The sequence below is a fragment of the Caretta caretta genome, chromosome 4 (genome assembly GCF_965140235.1).
Source record: "Caretta caretta isolate rCarCar2 chromosome 4, rCarCar1.hap1, whole genome shotgun sequence".
In the NCBI taxonomy this organism is placed as follows: Eukaryota; Metazoa; Chordata; order Testudines; family Cheloniidae; genus Caretta; species Caretta caretta.
Window position 1 is genome coordinate 139,624,357 of NC_134209.1, and position 20,748 is coordinate 139,645,104.

At 46.6% G+C, this 20,748-nt stretch overlaps 1 protein-coding gene across 3 annotated transcripts in view; it reads right to left on the reverse strand.

The window, feature by feature from the left end:
• The window catches only part of REEP1 (receptor accessory protein 1), a 102,186-nt gene that overhangs the window by 40,925 nt on the left and 40,513 nt on the right, over positions 1–20,748 (reverse strand). For all 3 annotated transcript variants that reach the window (XM_048849191.2, XM_048849190.2, XM_048849189.2), the window contains 3 exons: positions 18,681–18,757; positions 13,052–13,172; positions 10,765–10,878 (listed from right to left, as the gene is read on the reverse strand). In XM_048849191.2, coding sequence (XP_048705148.1) covers positions 10,765–10,878; positions 13,052–13,172; positions 18,681–18,757 — 312 coding nt within the window. The remainder of the gene's footprint in view (positions 1–10,764; positions 10,879–13,051; positions 13,173–18,680; positions 18,758–20,748) is intronic.

A 20,748-nucleotide genomic window follows, 5' to 3' on the forward strand; every position in this document is an offset into this window, starting at 1 on the left:
CATTGCAATTTAATTACAAATAAATAAATAGTATTTAGATTTTATCACTCCTTTGGTCTAACCATCTCCAAAGCATTTTGTAAACATTTATCCCTCACAACACACCTATAAGCTAGAAAGATGATAATGTCATTTTATAGATGGGGAAACTGAGGCACAGAGGTCAAGTGATTCACTCAAGGTAAAACAAGAAATCTGTTGCACAACAAGACCATCCCTCTTCTTCCCCAGGGAGCCTTGAGACAGCTAATGAAAATCAAGGCTTATAAGAAAAGTGCTTAGAGATTCCCAAAATGACCTTTGCTTCAGATGAGGATAAAGATCATACAGCAAGGGTGCGGCTGAGACAGGACTTGATCCCTAGAAGTCAGTGGAAATTTGGCCTTTGATTTCAGTGGGAGCAGGATTTTGCACCAAGGCTCCACACAGAAACCCCAAAGATGTTCACCTAGTGAAAGCAAAAATTTTAAGCCATCCAGTGATGATCACATGTGGCCAATCTGTAGTTACTGTACCTCAGCATCAGTGGTTTCTTGACAGGCGACTGAACACCAATCCACCCCCACCACATATGCAGCATTATGCTGAATAAAATTAATACTCCTTTCTCCATAACTTTGGTTCAGTAGTCCCATGTATAGTACCAGACCCATCTGCACCCACACTGTGGGTTCAGTACTACAGACATTTACTATGGGGAATAGTGCTTGCTACTGAATTGTGGTCCCACTGGCTTTGATAGGACTACACCCTGAAGCAAATTATTATTTAACCTTCTTTCTATTTCAGTAGCACCTACGATCCCCAGTCATGGACCAAGACCCCATTGTGCTAGGCGCTGTACAAACACTGCACAAAAAGACAAACCCTGCCCCAAAGAGCTCTCAATCTCAGTGTAAAACAAGAGACAGCAGATGGATTGAGACAGACTGAGGGAGTACAAGAGAACAATGAGACAGTATTGGTCATCATGACAGGCCGTGGTCTCAGCACACCAGCATCCTAACCATTGTCAATTTTTTTGTGGGCTTGTATAGTACAGTAAGTCATAAGGCAGTTTGTGAACATTTGCAGAAGGGGGTTTGATATCGAAACACTAGAGTCAAATTCTGCCCTCATATACACCAGTGCAGCCTCATAAATTTCAATGGAATTGCACCAACTGGTGTAAGTGAGGGCAGAATTTGCCCCCTCAGCTGTATGGGGGATTTTGCAATGAAAAGCAAACACAGCAACTCAGCCAAAATAGCGGCAACAACAAAAGTTACGTGAAAAACAAACTATCAACCCCCCTGACTAACTGTTGGATTTGATCTAGTTACCAGCAAAGGACTTTTAAGATATTTTGCTGATGAGACTGGAGAGGATTTTAGAGCGGAGTACACAAAAGCCACACACTGTAAGCTGAGTAGACATTGGGTGTCCCCATGAAAATCCCATCTGAGTGGGAAATGTTTGCTAGTCCTGGCATGGACTGGTTTGGTTTTGATGATTACGTTCTTCAACACACTAGTCTTGTTGGGAATCATTTGCTAGCCTGGGAGTTAGGGGGCGGAGTGGGGGCGGGAAGAGGTGGAGCGAGGGCAGGGCCTCAGGGTGGGGCAGGGGTGGAGGACCCACTGGCAAAAAATAATAGTCAGAGCCTGTGCATTCGGGGCAAACATAATCCAGGCCAGCCCAAGGTTTTGAGGGGGGCTGTGATGTGCTCGGGAGGCATGCACATCTCTGTGGCTGACGATGGGAGAAGGTTAGTGTGAAAGCTGTGGCAATATCCTTGAAAAACCTTATTGAATTAAGATTATGTGTCTTTGGAGCCTGTTGTATTAAATGCGAAGGTTACATATTACCGTGGGCCTGGACCATACTTGGTCTTTTGGGACCGTACATGCGTCATGGATTTCCTGGGAAATCCACCCCAGTTACGCAAAACCCAGCTTTTGGGAAACTGAGGCACAGAGGCTACACCCTGAAGAGGAGACCATTGTCTACTGATCACCTGTTCACTGGGCCAAGATCAAAGGCTCGAACTGTATAAAAGAGAGACTGAACTATTCATTATTGTTCTGGTTCTAAGCCCAGGATGTTATGAACTTGGGAACCTCTTTGTGGGGTTTGAAAGACTAATTTCCTGCCAGAGCTTTTGTTGGAGTCAGGGAGTGATCTCTGGTAAGCTTATTATTATAGAATCATAGGACTGGAAGGAACCTAGAGAGGTCATCTGGTCCAGTCCCCTACACTCAAGGCAGGACTAAGTATTATCTAGACCAGGGGTCCCCAAAGTGGTGCCTGCAGGCGCCATGGCACCTGCCGGGGCATTTTTCTGTGCCTGCAGGAAACCCCTCTACCAAAATGCCGCCGAGAAGCGTTGCCATTTCTCGGCAGCATTTCAGCGACGGCGCTTCTTGCCGTTGCCGCTTCTTGGTGGCAGTGTTTCGGCGGCAAGGTGCCTGGCGCCCGCCACAGTCTTCTGGGAATAGCAATATGCTATTCCCACAAGAAAGGTTGGGGATCACTGATCTAGACCATCCCTGACAGGTGACTGTCTGACCTGCTCTTAAGTCTCCAATGATGGAGATTCCACTACCTCCCTAGGCAATTTATTCCAGTGCTTAACCACGCTGGGACCTTATTAGCATGTGTATAGGTTCTCGCATTATGGTTGTTACCAAGTCCTTGATCTAGAACTTTATAAGCAGCTCTATTTATTCTTTCATCTTAAGAATAAATCTAGCTGCTTATAAAGAACTGTGTGGTAACTTGTAACTGCTAGCAGTCATGCTGTTCATAACCTCTGAAGAGAAAGCAAAGGGCAAGTGCTGGCCTGTTTTGGCAGTCTGGCTTACTGGGGATATCACACTGTAGGCAGGGAACTGAGCAGCCTGGAAAAAATCCTGGTGAGGAGGGAGATGCGGATCTCTGCCCAAGAAAGGTGATGGTTGAGGAGCCAGGAGCCTCGAGGGGGTGCCCTTGAAGGACCATAGAGAGGACATACAGGTGCAGTTGCCCAAAATGGTGACAGAGGATGGGCAGGGAAGTCCATCTGTAACCTCAGATGAGTTATTTAACTTCTCCTGCCTCAGTTTCCCCATCTGAGAGATGGGGAAAATAACACCTAACTCACAGGTGTTGTATGAGTTAGTGTTAAGAACATAAGAACTGCCACACTGGGTCAAACCAATGGTCCATCTAGCCCAGTATTCTGTCTTCTGACACGGGCCAGTGCCAGGTGCTTTGGAGAGAATGAACAGAACAGGGCAATTTTGAGTGATCCATCCCATCCTCCAGTCCCAGCTTCTGATAGTTGAAAGACACCCAGCGCCTGGTGTTATGTCCCAGACCATCCTGGATAATAGCCACTGATAAGAACAGTCATACTGTTTGTAAAGTGCTTGCATAAAAAGCACCAAGTATCACCACTTCACTCTTTATACTCCTTGGCACTCCTCACCCTATGAGCATCAAATCCCCTGGCATGTTTGTAATTCACATGAGGAATTTCCATTGGTGTCAACAGGAGCTAAGTGCTCTTGCATTTACTGCCAGTTTAGAAACAGTGCTAGGTGAGGTTCATGTACCACTAACTGGCATGCTGGCAGCTTTCTTAGTTCTGGCGATTGGGAGGCAGCGTGAGAAATTGGGCTATATCTACTAAAGACACTGTAAAGAGGTGATGGTTGCACACAGAAGCTATCATAGTCGGATGCAAGCACACGCTTTGGGAATAGAACCCAGGACCCTATGCTCCGAAATAGAGGCCTCTTCCCCATGAACTAAAAAGGGCTTTGGTAATATTAAGACCTATCACCTCCATAGATTAGCCATCATAGAGCAATATGAACACACATACACACACACCCCCCAATGCTCTGTTCAATCTTGATTCCACATCTTTCCTGTAACCACGACAGAGTGTGAAAAAAATACTAAAAGAGTAATAAAGAAACAATGGGAAATTTGCTTACTGTACTGTGATGGTGTGACTGTTCGTTACATCCAGCTGGTTTGTTTGTGCAGTTCATTTCCTCTCCTGGGGACTTTACATCAATGCCTGCAGACAGTTCCTCCTAATCTACTCTCTCCACGTTTGCAGCACGGCTCTGCCCTCCTGTGCTTTGGCTATAGGTCATCTTTACCTTTGACTGGGGCTGGATTTACATCAAAGAAACACCCAACAGAAGTTGGGGGGGGGGAATTAAGCAGCCGCCCTGCCCTGGCTGTGTGCAGCGAAGAGTTTGAGTATGTGTTTGGTTTGTAGTGTAGTTAGTGAAAAAGGCCTCTGGAAACCCAAAGCAGTGGTGAGCTCTGCTGCCATGGCGTGCCGCTGAGGTAATTTGAGAAACGCTGTAATAGCCAGCCCATGACTATATGCTTCAAGAAAGCTGTGTGTCCTTCTCTTGACTAGCCCAATACAGCCAGGCCAAGGCTTTTCAAGAGACCATTGATTTTGAGTGCCCAACTTGAGACACTTAAAGGAGGCCTGATTTCAGAGGACAGGTGCTCAGCCCCTCCTGGAAACCAGGCCCCTTTAAGGTCCCTCACGCTGGGCATCCAAAATCACTTACCACTTTTGCAAATCCTGACCACAAAGACTAGGGACAGGATAGGGCCCTCATCTTGATGGATGTGCTAAGTGCTGTGAATAGAGTTTTCATCAGATACCTTAGATAGGCATACAAAGGGGTGAATCTACCACAAACAGAGGGCTTTAATTATCAAAGAGGGCTCTATGCATGTGATCAAAGGAAGGAAATCCACCCTGCCCGATGCAGTGTTCTCCCTTCCCACATCACTCAGCTACACATGCAATTTGAAGGGGAGCGCTCTGCAGCTCTCCACTGGCAAATTGTGCCAAGGCAGCAGTCTCCTATGTGGGATCTAGAAACCTGCTGGTAACCTGAGAGAGTGGGACGGAGTTTGCCCAGAGAGGAAGAACTGGCCCAAACAGACATGCTAGAGCAAGGATATTTTCTGAGGGCCTGATCCAAAGCCCAGTGGAGTCACTAGGAGTCATTCCACTGAAACCAGTGGGCTTTGGATCAGGCCCTAAAGGCTTTTGAGATCCAGGGTGATGTGTGTGTGCTGCAATTCTAACTCCTTAATTTGTGTGACTGGCACTTCTAGCAGACAGCCAGAATTACCACCAACTCTGGCAGTGTTTCAGGTCATATTTTCACACGCATGACAGACTCTCGGACAATCTCTCAGACCTATTAGGCACAAACAGGCTTTTCATCACTGCCAGTCATGCATGCCTTCTCTCTCCATCTCATTTTTTTCCCATCCAAAACACTGTGGCTGTTGCAAGGAGGTTTCAGCTTTTCATTCCCCATTTGCTATCATCATCGTCAATTTTGCAGTAGACCTAAAGAGCCTGTCGTGCCAGGTGCCGTGGAAACATTTGGAAGGTAGTCCCAGCCTGGAAGAGCTCACAATCTAAAAGGCAAAACCAGAAGAAGGGCCAGGAAAGAGAGACAACATATGAGCAAGTGTCTGAGTTGGTGATTGGTATACGTCTTGTTAGCAGGCTGGAGCCCCGTGCCCCTCAGAGGGCAAAGGGCTGAACTAATGGAAGTTAAGGGGGCTGCACATCAGGATTTATCTCGTTACCGGATCCTACCACTTAGTTCTTACCCTCGTGAAGTCACCGTGTGCTGAGGGAAGAACTGTGGTGCAACACGAGGGGGATGCAAAGTGGTGGGACAGGGACTTTGTGCTGAGTACCCAGGGCCAGATGTCTGACTTTGTCTCCACTCAGAGAGCCTCAGAAATGTACCACTCATCTTGAGAGAGAGAACGAGAGAGAGAGAGAGCACATGCAAGCGGGGGAGATTGGTACAAGGGGTTTGGGGTTCTGAGAACCCCTCACCTGTCTAATAATGACCTATATTTTTGCCTGGCAGCACAATTATTGTTTTTTTTTTTAAATTGTGTCCAGCTAATCAAACATCTAGGCCATTTATCAGTCAGGCCAGTGGAGAATCTGACTGAGCTAAGGAGGAGGGACGTATATTCTAGCCTGTGCTTGTAGCATCTTGGTCTGTGAGGGACACGGTTTGTCCACCAGAGAAAAGGAAAAGAAGGGGGCATGTCTCAAAGTTCAAGAGTACTTAGATCTGGGTCCATTTCTCACTTTAACTGGGCCTGCACCCGATAAGCTTAGGGCTAGAGCCTCGTACCTAGGTCAACAGATGCTACACTGATTTATACCAGCTGAGGAGGGGCCCCAGATACCTTAGCATCTATTTCTGTCCTGTTATTCCAGCTGAAGTAGGACACGGGATGGACTTTTCCTTTCTCTACTTTGTAAGGCCACATTTTCCACAGGTTTCAGAGTAACAGCCGTGTTAGTCTGTATTCGCAAAAAGAAAAGGAGTACTTGTGGCACCTTAGAGACTAACCAATTTATCTGAGCATAAGCTTTCATGAGCTACAGCTCACTTCATCGGATGCATACTGTGGAAAGTTTAGACCGTACCCCCTACCCCCTATTTCAGTCGTCGGCTCCAGGACTCACACTGGCTTGTCTCCCCTAGCCTTTGGAAGGTGATAGCTAATATGTATATGGAGACAAGGCAGTTTGCCTTTAACACATGTTAAACTGCTCCAGTTGAAGCCCAAAGCCGAAGTTAGGCCCCCAAATCCATATTTCAGCACCAAAATAAGTGGCCTAGCTTTCAGAAAGGCTTAGCCCCTGTGGAAAATGAAAAGGAGTACTTGTGGCACCTTAGAGACTAACCAATTTATTTGAACATAAGCTTTCGTGAGCTACAGCTCACTTCATCGGATGCATACTGTGGAAAGTTTAGAAGATCTTATTATATACACACAAAGCATGAAAAAATACCTCCTCCCACCCCACTCTCCTGCTGGTAATAGCTTATCTAAAGTGATCACTCTCCTTACAATGTGTATGATAATCAAGTTGGGCCATTTCCAGCACAAATCCAGGTTTTCTCACCCCTCCCCCCCCACACAAACTCACTCTCCTGCTGGTAATAGCTTATCTAAAGTGACCACTCTCCTAACAATGTGTATGATAATCAAGGTGGGCCATTTCCAACACAAATCCATGGTGTCCCCTGAATAGATATGTGGGCACAGCTGGCAACGGGCTTTGTTGCAAGGATAGGTTCCTGGGTTAGTGGTTCTGTTGTGTGGTATGTGGTTGCTGGTGAGTATTTGCTTCAGGTTGAGGGGCTGTCTGTAGGCAAGGACTGGCCTGTCTCCCAAGATTTGTGAGAGTGTTGGGTCATCCTTCAGGATAGGTCCTTAATAATGCATTGGAGGGGTTTTAGTTGGGGGCTGAAGGTGACGGCTAGTGGCGTTCTGTTATTTTCTTTGTTAGGCCTGTCCTGTAGTAGGTGACTTCTGGGAACTCTTCTGGCTCTATCAATCTGTTTCTTCACTTCCACAGGTGGGTATTGTAGTTGTAAGAATGCTTGATAGAGATCTTGTAGGTGTCTGTCTCTGTCTGAGGGGTTGGAGCAAATGCGGTTGTATCGCAGAGCTTGGCTGTAGATGATGGATCGTGTGGTGTGGTCAGGGTGAAAGCTGGAGGCATGTAGGTAGGAATAGCGGTCAGTAGGTTTCCGGTATAGGGTGGTGTTTATGTGACCATCGTTTATTAGCACTGTAGTGTCCAGGAAGTGGATCTCTTGTGTGGACTGGACCAGGCTGAGGTTGATGGTGGGATGGAAATTGTTGAAATCATGGTGGAATTCCTCAAGGGCTTCTTTTCCATGGGTCCAGATGATGAAGATGTCATCAATATAGCGCAAGTAGAGTAGGGGCGTTAGGGGACGAGAGCTGAGGAAGCGTTGTTCTAAATCAGCCATAAAAATGTTGGCATACTGTGGTGCCATGCGGGTACCCATAGCAGTTGTGTTGGAAATGGCCCACCTTGATTATCATACACATTGTAAGGAGAGTGATCACTTTAGATAAGCTATTCCAGCAGGAGAGTTGGGTGGGAGGAGGTATTTTTTCATGCTTTGTGTGTATATAATAAGATCTTCTAAACTTTCCACAGTATGCATCCGATGAAGTGAGCTGTAGCTCACGAAAGCTTATGCTCAAATAAATTGGTTAGTCTCTAAGGTGCCACAAGTACTCCTTTTCATTTTCCACAGGGGCTAAGCCTTTCTGAAAGCTAGGCCACTTATTTTGGTGCTGAAATATGGATTTGGGGGCCTAACTTCGGCTTTGGGCTTCAACTGGAGCAGTTTAACATGTGTTAAAGGCAAACTGCCTTGTCTCCATATACATATTAGCTATCACCTTCCAAAGGCTAAGGGAGACAAGCCAGTGTGAGTCCTAGAGCCAACGACTGAAATAGGGGGTAGGGCACTTTCTAAACTTGGGTGTGAGGGTGCAGAGAAACATTTCCCCTTAATGACAGCTGTATTTTGGTTTTATTCACTGTCTGTCATCCTGACATGCTCTCCAGATCATAATTAAGTCATTAAAATTCAGCACCTAGGAATGCAGAGAAGTATTATACCTACTTTTCAGGTGAATAAATTGAGGCACAGGGAGGTGAGTGGCTTGTCAAAGGCCAAACACTGAACTGACGGCAGAACCCAGGAATCCCAACTCCATCCCCTACTCTAACCATTAGATTAAACTCCCTTCCAGAGTCAGGAATAGAACAGAGTGACTGTTTTGTTACAAATGCCTCAAATCGATCCAAAACTAATCCCCTGAGCTAGCCATTAAACCACTCTCCCACTTCTGAAAACAAGCAGCGAGGTAAAACTTCTTACCTGTTATGGGTACTAGCCTAATTTAAAGTGTTGTTCCTAGGAGTAGGCCTTCCAAGATGTCGCAGACAGGGAGGATGGTTCAGTGGTTAGGGCCCAAGCCTGAAACTTGGGTTCAAGTCCATGCTCTACCATCGACTTCTTCTGTGACCCTGGGCAACTCATTTAGCCTCTCTGTGCCTCCATTTCCCCATCTGAAATTGAGACAATAGCACTTCTCTACCTCACAGATGTGTTGTGAGGATTGAAGATTGTGAGGTGCTCAGATACTGCAGGGACAGGGGCAGGATAAGAACCAAAGGTAAGGTGTGACAATGGTAAAGAATCACAGAAAGAGATACTTTCTTCTAACACTGAACAAGGATCTCCATTAGATCAAGGAAAACTATCATCCCTAGAACTACTCTGTCCCCCTCTTTCACTGCAGACCTTCTTCTCTATGGCCGTCTCCAGCCTCCCTTCCACCCAGCCTCCTGCTACCTCTGGAGCTGTGTACATATCCTCTCAAGGTGGAGAACAAGCATTTAGAGAGACAGATTCTTTTTCAAGAGAAATCCCTGAGGAGCAGAAAGGAGGCAAGTAGGACAGTGACACTCATTGATCCTCAAGAGAAAGGGCCCAAGGCTCAATTATTCTGTTCCTGTGCTCAGGGCAGGGAGGGAGAGGTGGGGCACAAAGGCTTTAGGCCATATTCTGGGGTTGGACAGGGCCCTGCCAAGCCTCAAGTGTAAATCAGCGCAGCCTCAGGGCTGCTCTAACTTGTACTCTGCTTCCAACGTGCTCCTGCAGGCCCTGGAAAGCAGAGACAGACGTAGTGCAATGCATCAGGGACATCAGTGCATCTACACCACGTGCTGGGAGCAAAGGCAGTACAGAGACAGTGATACTCTCAGTAGACTGCTGCTGCCCATTTTAAGGCCCTTTTATGCTACTAGAGTGGCATAAAAGGCCTTGGCGCAGCCAAGGTGTCAGCCAAATGTCTCACTGTTGTGTGGAGGTGTTGTAGGGACCTTCACACATACAGCATCACGTCAGCTCAACATCTAGAAACAGACGACTGTGAGCAGGGAACAAAATAAGCATTCTTGGCTTTTGCACATTTAAAACAGATCTCAATATTGCTGTAGCACTAGGCATGGGTGTAACAGTACAGATGCAATACAGAACAATGTGGGTGTCTGCTTTGCATATCTAGAGCACTTTCCATCTAAGGATCAGATGAGACCATTTCTCCATCACATCCAGCATCCTGTCTCAAAAAGTGACCAATATCTGCTGCTTCAAAGGAAAGTGATCTTTCCTTCACGCAACATAATAATGAACCTAGTCAATCATATGATGCTGTACAAGGTATGAAAGAAGAGATCCTTCCTGACCTCAGCAGCTGGTCATTTAATGTTCAGAAGCCTCAGATTTCATTGGTCTGATATTAGCATCCAAATTAGAGGTGAGAATGTTAACCAGCCTTTTTAACAATCCAATGAAACAACAGGCCTGGTGTGGGGGCTCCCTCCTCAGTCCTACTCTGTGCTTTCTCCTGTGAAAGGGGGCAGGGAATAACTGGACAGCTGAGCTTAATTTTTCCTCAAAGGAGCCATTAAGCAATTTCCCAGCCTGGAGTAGTAACTGTTCCTGGGTATCATTAATCAGTATCGCTCATGGAAATCTAATTGTACATCATCATAAGGCTAGAGTGTGCTGCTCTGCATCCTGCTCAGCAGAAGCACTCACGCAGACCTGAAGGCAAAGCTTGGCCCCTTGCGTTTACCCCCTTCATTCACTCCCACAGCATCATGGTCTTGCATAATGTGTTCATCCCAAGACGCACCCATGAGGCTGGTGAACAGGACGCTGGGAGGCAGGATTGTAACAACTGGAAGAATTCTGGACTCCCCCCCACGCCTTCTTCCTCTCCGCCCTGCTGTGTTGTTACCATAGATGATGGACCCAGACCCAATTGAGAGGCTAACGGCACCGCCATGACCTGCGCTCTCCTGGCTGTTACCTTGGAAGCTGCCATCACGGCTGCTGTTGCTGCAACATTCAGTCCCCGCTTCCCAAAGTGCACCAGGGCATCGTAGCTCCGATCCTTCGCTTGGACGAGGCAGTCATCAATTTCCTGTCATGCAAGACCAAAAAAAAAAAAGCACAAGAGGGAAGAGTTCAGACCTCCTGCCATCTCTCTCAAGGGTCAGGCCATCATTCATAGACGCGGCCATCTCCCTCCCTCCTTCCCAGCAGCTGGAGTACAGCCAGTACTTGAAAAGGAAAAGAGGACGGCAGGAGAGCAGTAGCTTCCACTGAAACCTCTGGGAGTTACTTTTATTCTGTGAATGGAGAATTGGGCCTACAAGTCTGAGTGGTGTGACAGGGTCGGGCCAGATGGCTACAGGAGAGTGATTTTTTTTTTCTTAAAATAAAAAATCCAGGAGGTGAGCGGGCTTCTGCCCACCCACTACTAAAGGAGAGTGATAGAAGGCAGATATATTAGCCCCAAGTTAAGCAGGTCCCTTTCCCCTGGGTCAGGTAACAGGGGCAGTTCCAGAACAATCAGGAACTTGTTGGAACCAATTAAGGCAGACAGGCTAATTAGGATACCTGGAGCCAATTAAGAAGCTGCTAGAATCAATTAAGGCAGGCTAATCAGGGCACCTGGTTTAAAAAGGAGCTCACTTCAGTCAGTGAGGGGCACACAAGGAGCTGAGAGGGAGAGGGTGTGCTGCTGGAGGACTGAGGAGTACAAATGCTATCTGGCATCAGGAGGAAGGTTCTGTGGTAAGGATACAGAAGGTATTGGGAGGAGGCCATGGGGAAGTAACCCAGGGAGTTGTAGATGTCACACAGGTGTTACATGAAACACTATGGACAGCTGTGATCCACAGGGCCCTGGGCTGGAACCTGGAGTAGAGGGCGGGCCAGGGTTCTCCCCATCCCCCCAACTCCCTATTGGATACAGGAGGAGTTGACCTGCACTATGGGTCCCACCAGAGGGGAAGGTCCTGGCCTGTCCCCCGACCCACTAGGCGGACCAGCAGAGACTGTGGGAATTGTTCTCCTTCCTTTTCCCCACGCTGGCCAGTGATGAGGTTAGCTGAGTGAACAGCAGGTTTGAGTCACTAACAAAAGTGGCCAAACTGAGGGCAGCCATGAATCTCTGAGGCATGCAAATCCGCCAATAAGTGCAGGACCCACCAAAGCAGAGGAGGAACTTTGTCACAGTACTTGAAAACTGTTATGTCCCCTCTCAGTCTTATCGCTTCCAGACTAAACAAACCCAATTTTTTCAATCTTCCCTCATAAGTCATGTTTTCTAGACCTTTAATCATTTTTGTTGCTCTTCTCTGGACTTTCTCCAATTTGTCCACATTTTTCCTGAGATGTGGGGCCCAGAACTGGACACAATACTCCAGTTGAGGCCTGATCAGCGTGGAGCAGAGCGGAAGAATTACTTCATGTGTCTTGCTTACCACACTCCTGCTAATACATCCCAGAATGATGTTCGCTTTTTTTTTTTGCAAAAGTGTTACACTGTTGACTCATATTTAGCTTGTGGTCCACTTGTGGTCCAGATCCTTTTCCGCAGTTCTCCCTGTGTATCTACTTTAGTGTAGATGTGTAGTGTAGAGTTAGTTTATGTCGACCCATCTCTGTAGTGTAGATCAGGCCTGAGTTAGAGATTGAATTTATGGTTTATTACAACTATCTGTAACCCACTAATCCCCTCTTTTTGTCCTATGACTGCAGAGGTGTTAATGGACCACTCTACCTTGAGAAGTCCCTTAGAATATGTGCTACGTACTTATGCTAACCAATCTGTTCCACCTTCCATTTAGCTGTGATGCTCAGAGTGCCTTTCCTAGACCTGAAGAAGAGTGCTGTGTGGCTCAAAAGCTTGTCTCTCTCATCAACAGAAGTTGGTCCAATAAACGATATTACCTCACCCACCTTGTCACCCCAGCTACATTCAGTCAGCATTTCCAACACTGTGAAATTTGTCATGCAAGGAAGGACTATTTTCAGGGTGGTATTTTCAGGGAAAACAAAATACATGTATCCCACCCTCTTAGGTTCTCTGATGCCCAGATGTAGTTAAGTTATTCTGAATGAGCTCAGCAGCTGCTGATACAAAAAAAAAACCAAAGAGAAGATCAAAGAACAAAAATAAATAAAAGAAAAAGCAGTGACTCATCTTCTTGAGATGAAAGCCGTTGATACAGCTGACATACGGTAAACACACTAATTCCACCGCTGTGAGCCATCCACTCAGTTAGGGCATGAACACCTGTAATTACCTTTTCTTTTGAAGACAGTGTTGGGTGTACAAATTTTCTATACAGGAGGCTGGAGCCTTTTGTGTATGGAGACAGCAACCAAGCTACAAAAGCTATTTTCAGTTCATAATAGAATGGAAACCTATGGGAAAACAAAGATGACATAAATTCATGGTAACTGCTTCTCTGATGATAATAGAAGCCCAAGGCAGTTAGCAATTGGCAGATTCAGAGCCTAGGCTGGTTTCTGTCTACCTGAGTGTCCTAAGGATCTACCACCCTCTTTCCACATTCACTCACACCCAAACTCTGGCTGAGCGCTATGCAAAGTTTTCTGGCAGCCAGGTATCAGCAACCTTATTTAATAGGGACCCCGAGAGCCAATTAAGTGACAAGGGGTGCGGTATGCACAAAGGGGCCATAGAGGCTTTCTTTGCACTGTTCCCAGCCCTTACAGGCCTGGGGTGCAGAGAGAACACTACCTATCACACCCACCAGCAGCCAGCAAACCAGCCTCTGGATTTATTTATACACCTTTCGTCTCTCTGCCTTTCTGCAGTTAGATGGCACTTATCACGGACTCGAACCACCATTCCTTTCACATTATGCAGGCGCTGTCCCATTATCTGTGCTTGTATAGTGTGCAGCATAATGGGGCCCAATCCACCCTGGGGATTTCTGGCACTACTGTAATATACACAGAATAACAATTACTAATAATCAGAGACGTTCCTGCTATAACCACATGTCCTTCCATTTTGTTTTGCTAGCAGCACCGTGACTTAACACAGAGAATTTTAAAACTCTAACCTGTCCTCTGCGTTTTCTGCAGATGGTTTACGTGTCTCATTTCCCTCAGTTAAGAGAATGTCTACACTGCAGTCATGGGAGACCCAAGCTAGCTTTAATCTTCTCGGCGTGAAGTCACAGCAGCACAGTCTGTACAAGCCCGCTCAGAACCGCACACAGTGACTTGTGTGGCTAACCTGCACCGTAGCGTGCGCTGCTGCATCGTCATCTCTGGAACCCAAGCGAGCTCGACGACAGCTAACTCAGGCCCATATATGAGCTGCAGTCACACCCCCTGGATCAGGACCCAATGAGTTAAGGACACACTGAAGTACCAACATAATGCCTCCTTTTGGGCCGGATTCTGTGTGGTGGTGAGCTCCCTGAAACTCCCATTGAAAAGAGTGCTCCCTGCAGGTGATCAGCACCTTGTAGGTCTGGGCCCTTGGTAAGGTACATGCGTAAGGATTAAGAACTTGACGCAAAGCCCATTCACTTCTCCGGTTTCCATTGGCTTCAATGGGCATTGGATCAGGCCGTATAAGAGTGGTCAAAATGTGCCTGATGTTAGGTACCTATCTAAGTGGCCTAGTCCAAAGCCCACAGGAGTTTTCCCCCTCACTTCAGTGCAAGTGGCCTGATTTGCAGAAGTGCTGAGCACCCAAAGCCTCTATTGACCTTAACACCCCACTTTAACAATGACCTGTGTTCCTCCCCTCCGAACCCCCCACATGAGAACAGACTGGGAGGAAGCTGCAGGGTGCACAGGCTCGGCCCCTTTGCAAACAAAGAATGTCATTTTCCTTTGTGCTCCTATACACCCAAGTATCTATCCCAAAGGAAAAGGACAGAGCAGGAACAAGTAATACCTCCTGCTATTGAAACCCACTGCGGAGTGTGTGTTGCAGGCCCTTCTGTGCCCAACCTAAATATCAGTCTGCTACAGCCCTTGCCAGAAAGCCCTGGATCTCTAGCTCAAGCTTTAGTAGCTCATGCTTTTAGCTCTGGAGGTTCCCGGTTCAATTCCCAGTGTATCGGCCAAGATGGCAGCTCTCTCAACTGGGACTGCAATAGATTCATAGATACTAAGGTCAGAAGGGACCATTATGATCATCTAGTCTGACCTCCTGCACAACGCAGGCCACAGAATTTCACCCACGCACTCCTGCGAAAAACCTCTCACCTATGTCTGAGCTATTGAAGTCCTCAAATCGTAGTTTAAAGACTTCAAGGAGCAGAGAATCCTCCAGCAAGTGACCTGTGCCCCATGCTACAGAGGAAGGCGAAAAACCTCCAGGGCTTCTTCCAATCTGCCTTGGAGGAAAATTCCTTCCCGACCCCAAATATGGCGATCAGCTAAACCCTGAGCATATGGGCAAGATTCACCAGCCAGATACTACAGAAAATTCTTTCCTGGGTAACTCAGATCCTACCCCATCTAATATCCCATCACAGGCTAATAGACTCCTAACCACTGTAGAGCAGGCACAGAGAGGAACACGTAACACACTTGCTTACCCTAAAAAGAAAAGGAGTACTTGTGGCACCTTAGAGACTAACCAATTTATTTGAGCATGAGCTTTCGTGAGCTACAGCTCACTTCATCGGATGCATACCGTGGAAACTGCAGTAGACATTATATACACACAGAGACCATGAAACAATACCCCCTCCCACCCCACTGTCCTGCTGGTAATAGCTTATCTAAAGTGATCATCAAGTTGGGCCACTTCCAGCACAAATCCAGGTTTTCTCAGCCTCCGCCCCCCCCCCCCCCACACACACACAAACTCACTCTCCTGCTGGTAATAGCCCATCCAAAGTGACCACTCTCTTCACAATGTGTATGATAATCAAGGTGGGCCATTTCCAGCACAAATCCAGGTTCTCTCACTCCCTCACCCCCCTCCAAAAACCACACACACAAACTCACTCTCCTGCTGGTAATAGCTTATCAAAAGTGACCACTCTCCCTACAATGTGCATGATAATCAAGGTGGGTCATTTCCAGCACAGATCTAGGCTTTCTCACCCCCCCCCCCCGATAATGTCACGGCTAACCTGGTGGCTGAACTTTGTGACTTTGTCCTTACCCATAACTATTTTACATTTGGGGACAATGTATACCTTCAGATCAGCGGGACTGCTATGGGTACCCGCATGGCCCCACAGTATGCCAACATTTTTATGGCTGATTTAGAACAACGCTTCCTCAGCTCTCGTCCCTTAAAGCCCCTACTCTACTTGCGCTATATTGATGACATCTTCATCATCTGGACCCATGGAAAAGAAGCCCTTGAGGAATTCCACCATGATTTCAACAATTTCCATCCCACCATTAACCTCAGCCTGGTCCAGTCCACACAAGAGATCCACTTCCTGGACACTACAGTGCTAATAAACAATGGTCACCTAAACACCACCCTATACCGGAAACCTACTGACCGCTATTCCTACCTACATGCCTCCAGCTTTCACCCTGACCACACCACACGATCCATCGTCTACAGCCAAGCTCTGCGATACAACCGCATTTGCTCCAACCCCTCAGACAGAGACAAACACCTACAAGATCTCTATCAAGCTTTCTTACAACTACAATACCCACCTGTGGAAGTGAAGAAACAGATTGATAGAGCCAGAAGAGTTCCCAGAAGTCACCTACTACAGGACAGGCCTAATAAAGAAAATAACAGAACGCCACTAGCCGTCACCTTCAGCCCCCAACTAAAACCCCTCCAATGCATTATTAAGGATCTACAACCTATCCTGAAGGATGACCCAACACTCTCACAAATCTTGGGAGACAGGCCAGTCCTTGCCTACAGACAGCCCCGCAACCTGAAGCAAATACTCACCAACAACCACATACCACACAACAGAACCATTAGCCCAGGAACCTATCCTTGCAACAAAGCCCGTTGCCAACTGTGTCCACATATCTATTCAGGGGACACCATCACAGGGCCTAATAACATCAGACACACTATCAGAGGCTCGTTCACCTGCACATCCACCAATGTGATATATGCCAACATGTGCCAGCAATGCCCCTCTGCCATTTACATTGGTCAAACTGGACAGTCTCTACGTAAAAGAATAAGTGGACACAAATCAGATGTCAAGAATTATAACATTCATAAACCAGTCGGAGAACACTTCAATCTCTCTGGTCACGCAATCACCGACATGAAGGTCACTATCTTACAACAAAAAAACTTCAAATCCAGACTCCAGCGAGAAACTGCTGAATTGGAATTCATTTGCAAATTGGATACTATTAATTTAGGCTTAAATAGAGACTGGGAGTGGCTAAGTCATTATGCAAGGTAGCCTATTTCCCCTTGCTTTTTCCTACCCCCCCCCCCAGACGTTCTGGTTAAACTTGGATTTAAACTTGGAGAGTGGTCAGTTTGGATGAGCTATTGCCAGCAGGAGAGTGAGTTTATGTGTGTGTGTGTTCCCCGGGGGGGCGGGGGTGAGAAAGCCTGGATCTGTGCTGGAAATGACCCACCTTGATTACCATGCACATTGTAGGGAGAAGGAGTACTTGTGGCACCTTAGAGACTAACCAATTTATTTGAGCATGAGCTTTCGTGAGCTACAGCTCACTTCATCATTAGTCTCTAAGGTGCCACAAGTACTCCTTTTCTTTTTGCGAATACAGACTAACACGGCTATTCCTCTGAAACCTGTCATTGTAGGGAGAGTGGTCACTTTGGATGAGCTATTACCAGCAGGAGAATGAGTTTGTGTATGTATGGGGGTGGGGGGGTGAGAAAACCTGGATTTATGCTGGAAATGGCCCACCTTGATTATCATGCACATTGTAGGGAAAGTGGTCACTTTTGATAAGCTATTACCAGCAGGAGAGTGAGTTTGTGTGTGTGGTTTTTGGAGGGGGGTGAGGGGGTGAGAGAACCTGGATTTGTGCAGGAAATGGCCCACCTTGATTATCATACACATTGTGAAGAGAGTGGTCACTTTGGATGGGCTATTACCAGCAGGAGAGTGAGTTTGTGGGGGGGGGGGCGGAGGGCGAGAAAACCTGGATTTGTGCTGGAAATGGCCCAACTTGATGATCACTTTAGATAAGCTATTACCAGCAGGACAGTGGGGTGGGAGGGGGTATTGTTTCATGGTCTCTGTGTGTATATAATGTCTACTGCAGTTTCCACGGTATGCATCCGATGAAGTGAGCTGTAGCTCACGAAAGCTCATGCTCAAATAAATTGGTTAGTCTCTAAGGTGCCACAAGTACTCCTTTTCTTTTTGCAAAGACAGACTAACACGGCTGTTACTCTGAAACTTGCTTACCCTAGGGATTAGAAAGTTTTAGAAGGGAAAAAGTTAAAGTGGTTTGTCTTATTCCTGTTTGTATCTTCCTCCTCCTTCTTCCTCCCTCCATCTCTTCCTTCCCCCTATCCCTTTCTCTCCCCTTTTTCCCTTTTCCCCTCACTCATGTTCACCTCTCCTCTCTCACATACCCATTCCACTCTTTCCATGTGCCTGTCTCCATTCCAACACCTGCACCAGTGCTCACAGCAGAAGAGGGCTGCTGGCTCAGCCATCCTGTTGACAGTGACAGACCTTCGTCAAACTCTCTCCAGTTCCAACTGCTTTCTCACAGGCACCCGAGCAGTTCCCCTGACGTTAGTATTTCCCAACCCCTAAATCTGGCAGCGCTAAGAGAGGAAGTGCTGGTCCTCCAAGCAAAACACGCCATGCACCTGACATTCAACCCCTTGCACAGGAAATGACACAGTCTTACAATCCTCTCTCTGGAGCTCTGTTCCCTTATAAACCCTTCTGTTTTCCTCCCTATCTCATTACAAATGCCCCACCTCGGTCTGACGCTCACCAGCAAAGAAAGAGATCTGTGAAAGTCTCGGCTGTCGTGAAAAGTGCAAATATGATCCAGTACATCATCCATTTGACCTGTGAAGAGAAATCAGATATTTTGTAACCATGTTGTTCTAGGAAGGCACAAATGTACAGTGATGGTATTTTACTCTTTTAGGGGAGAGCACCTTTCACCTGAGGATCCCAAAGCTCAGCCCATCCACAGCTGCCTGGTGATACGCTTATTGACAAGAAAGCCTCAGAACCCTGTTGTGCAGGCATGGAGAACTTAAGGGCTTTGCCAGGTGTCATGCAGCAAGTTGTCACATAGGTGTAGTCCACAACACAAATCAGAGTCATGCACAAACCCACGTGAAGAAGGAATTTGTCCTTTATGATCAATCCGACCAAAAGACCAAGTAGTCAGACACGCTGCTCGTATTCCACGAGGAGTTTCTGCTGTAGAATTGCTGTCCGACTGAGATAGTGATTTAGACAGTTTGATAACATTAGAACATACAGATGATGCCATATAACTTCCCTCTTCATCTGCAAATGCAAGTGCAACCCTGCTATCACGTTACCTGGTGCGGTAATCCCATCTGGTCATGGCCTATAATCAGGGTTAGGTTAGGTCAATACATGGATGGGAGATCGCCAAGTGACCTCTAAGTACTGCAGGAAGGAAAGGGTGCTTATGATTCCCTCTGAGTAAGTTCCAGCACACCCAAATTTGCTGACAGAAGGAGCTGTGCTATTGGAGGTGTCTTCTCTCAGATGACCTATGTAACCCACACCCACTTAGTGTGGTGCTTTGTGCCCCTTTAGTGGTCGGGGCCACAGAAAGAGGTTGGTGAGCCTGCTGCAGCCAAGGCTAACAGAGGTGGGTCTTTTAGCTTAGGCAATAGAGGCTTTTAGCTCCAGAGGTCAAGGCTGTAACAGGCTCATCAACCTCTGTACACGGCCCAGCCATGACGAGAGGGGGACAGAGTGCCATACTGACTGGGTGGGGGTTACACGTACATAGCCGAGGTCCTAACCATCTGTGGTCATTAGAGATCCCATGGTACGTGACATAAGAGTAGGGATGTCTTTGCAGTTAGACAAAATATACTTACCTTACCTAAATGGCCTGTGACAGGGTTAAAAAAAGCCAGGAAAGTGTTAAAGGTTACCTGTCTGTTCCATGACCCTGCAAGGATTTAAGGGAAGGGCACTTCTTTCTGCTGGCTGAGAGAGGCAAGGGCCTCAGCCTGTGCTGGTCAGGGAATTGCTTTGCTTTGAGTTATTCATGCATTTTGGGTGTTCGAATGGAAAATTGCATCTTGAAGCAGGGACCTGAAATGGATTCAGGGGTAACAACCATTTTTTCCTGGGCTGACAAGCCTACCAGCTAACATACCGCCAGCAGCACAGATGGACACAATATTCTTAATTTCCCATCTTAAAGCATACTGTAGGGCTGTTGCCTTACATCCCAGAGGCAGCTGCATTTCAGTGGTGGAAACGCATTCTCCACCCCCGGTGATGAATTTGATAAAGATGAATTTTTAAAAAAAGTTTTCACTGAAAAACTGCCAGGCTGAAAACTTCTTGGTTATTTGTTTGTTTAGTTTGTTTTGTTTTTTTGGCAACCAAAAATCAAAATGTTTGACCAGTTGGGCGAACATTCTTTGTTTCACTGAAAATTTTTGCCTGACTGGCTGAAATTTTTCAGTTGACAAAAACAAATCAAATGTTTTTCCAATAACACGTCGTTGAATCGTGACATTTCCCATGGATATTTCCATTTTGCTAAAAAAGCCATTTTTTGTTGAAAAATATATTGTGAACAAAATTTTTTGACCAACTCCCCTGAGTATGTCTCAGCAACCTCACAGGGGTGCTATTAAGCTTCATTAAACAATATCAGTGAAGTACTTTAAGAGTCAGAGGTCTTGTCTACACTAAAAAGGTGTACTATGGTAACTCAACCAGAATAATTAAGCAGTACCACTCCTGGCAGGTCTTGTCCACACTTGGTTTGCTAGTGTAGGTATGTCAGGAGGGCTACATTGGCTAACCCCACCCAATACCCTAGTGGAAAT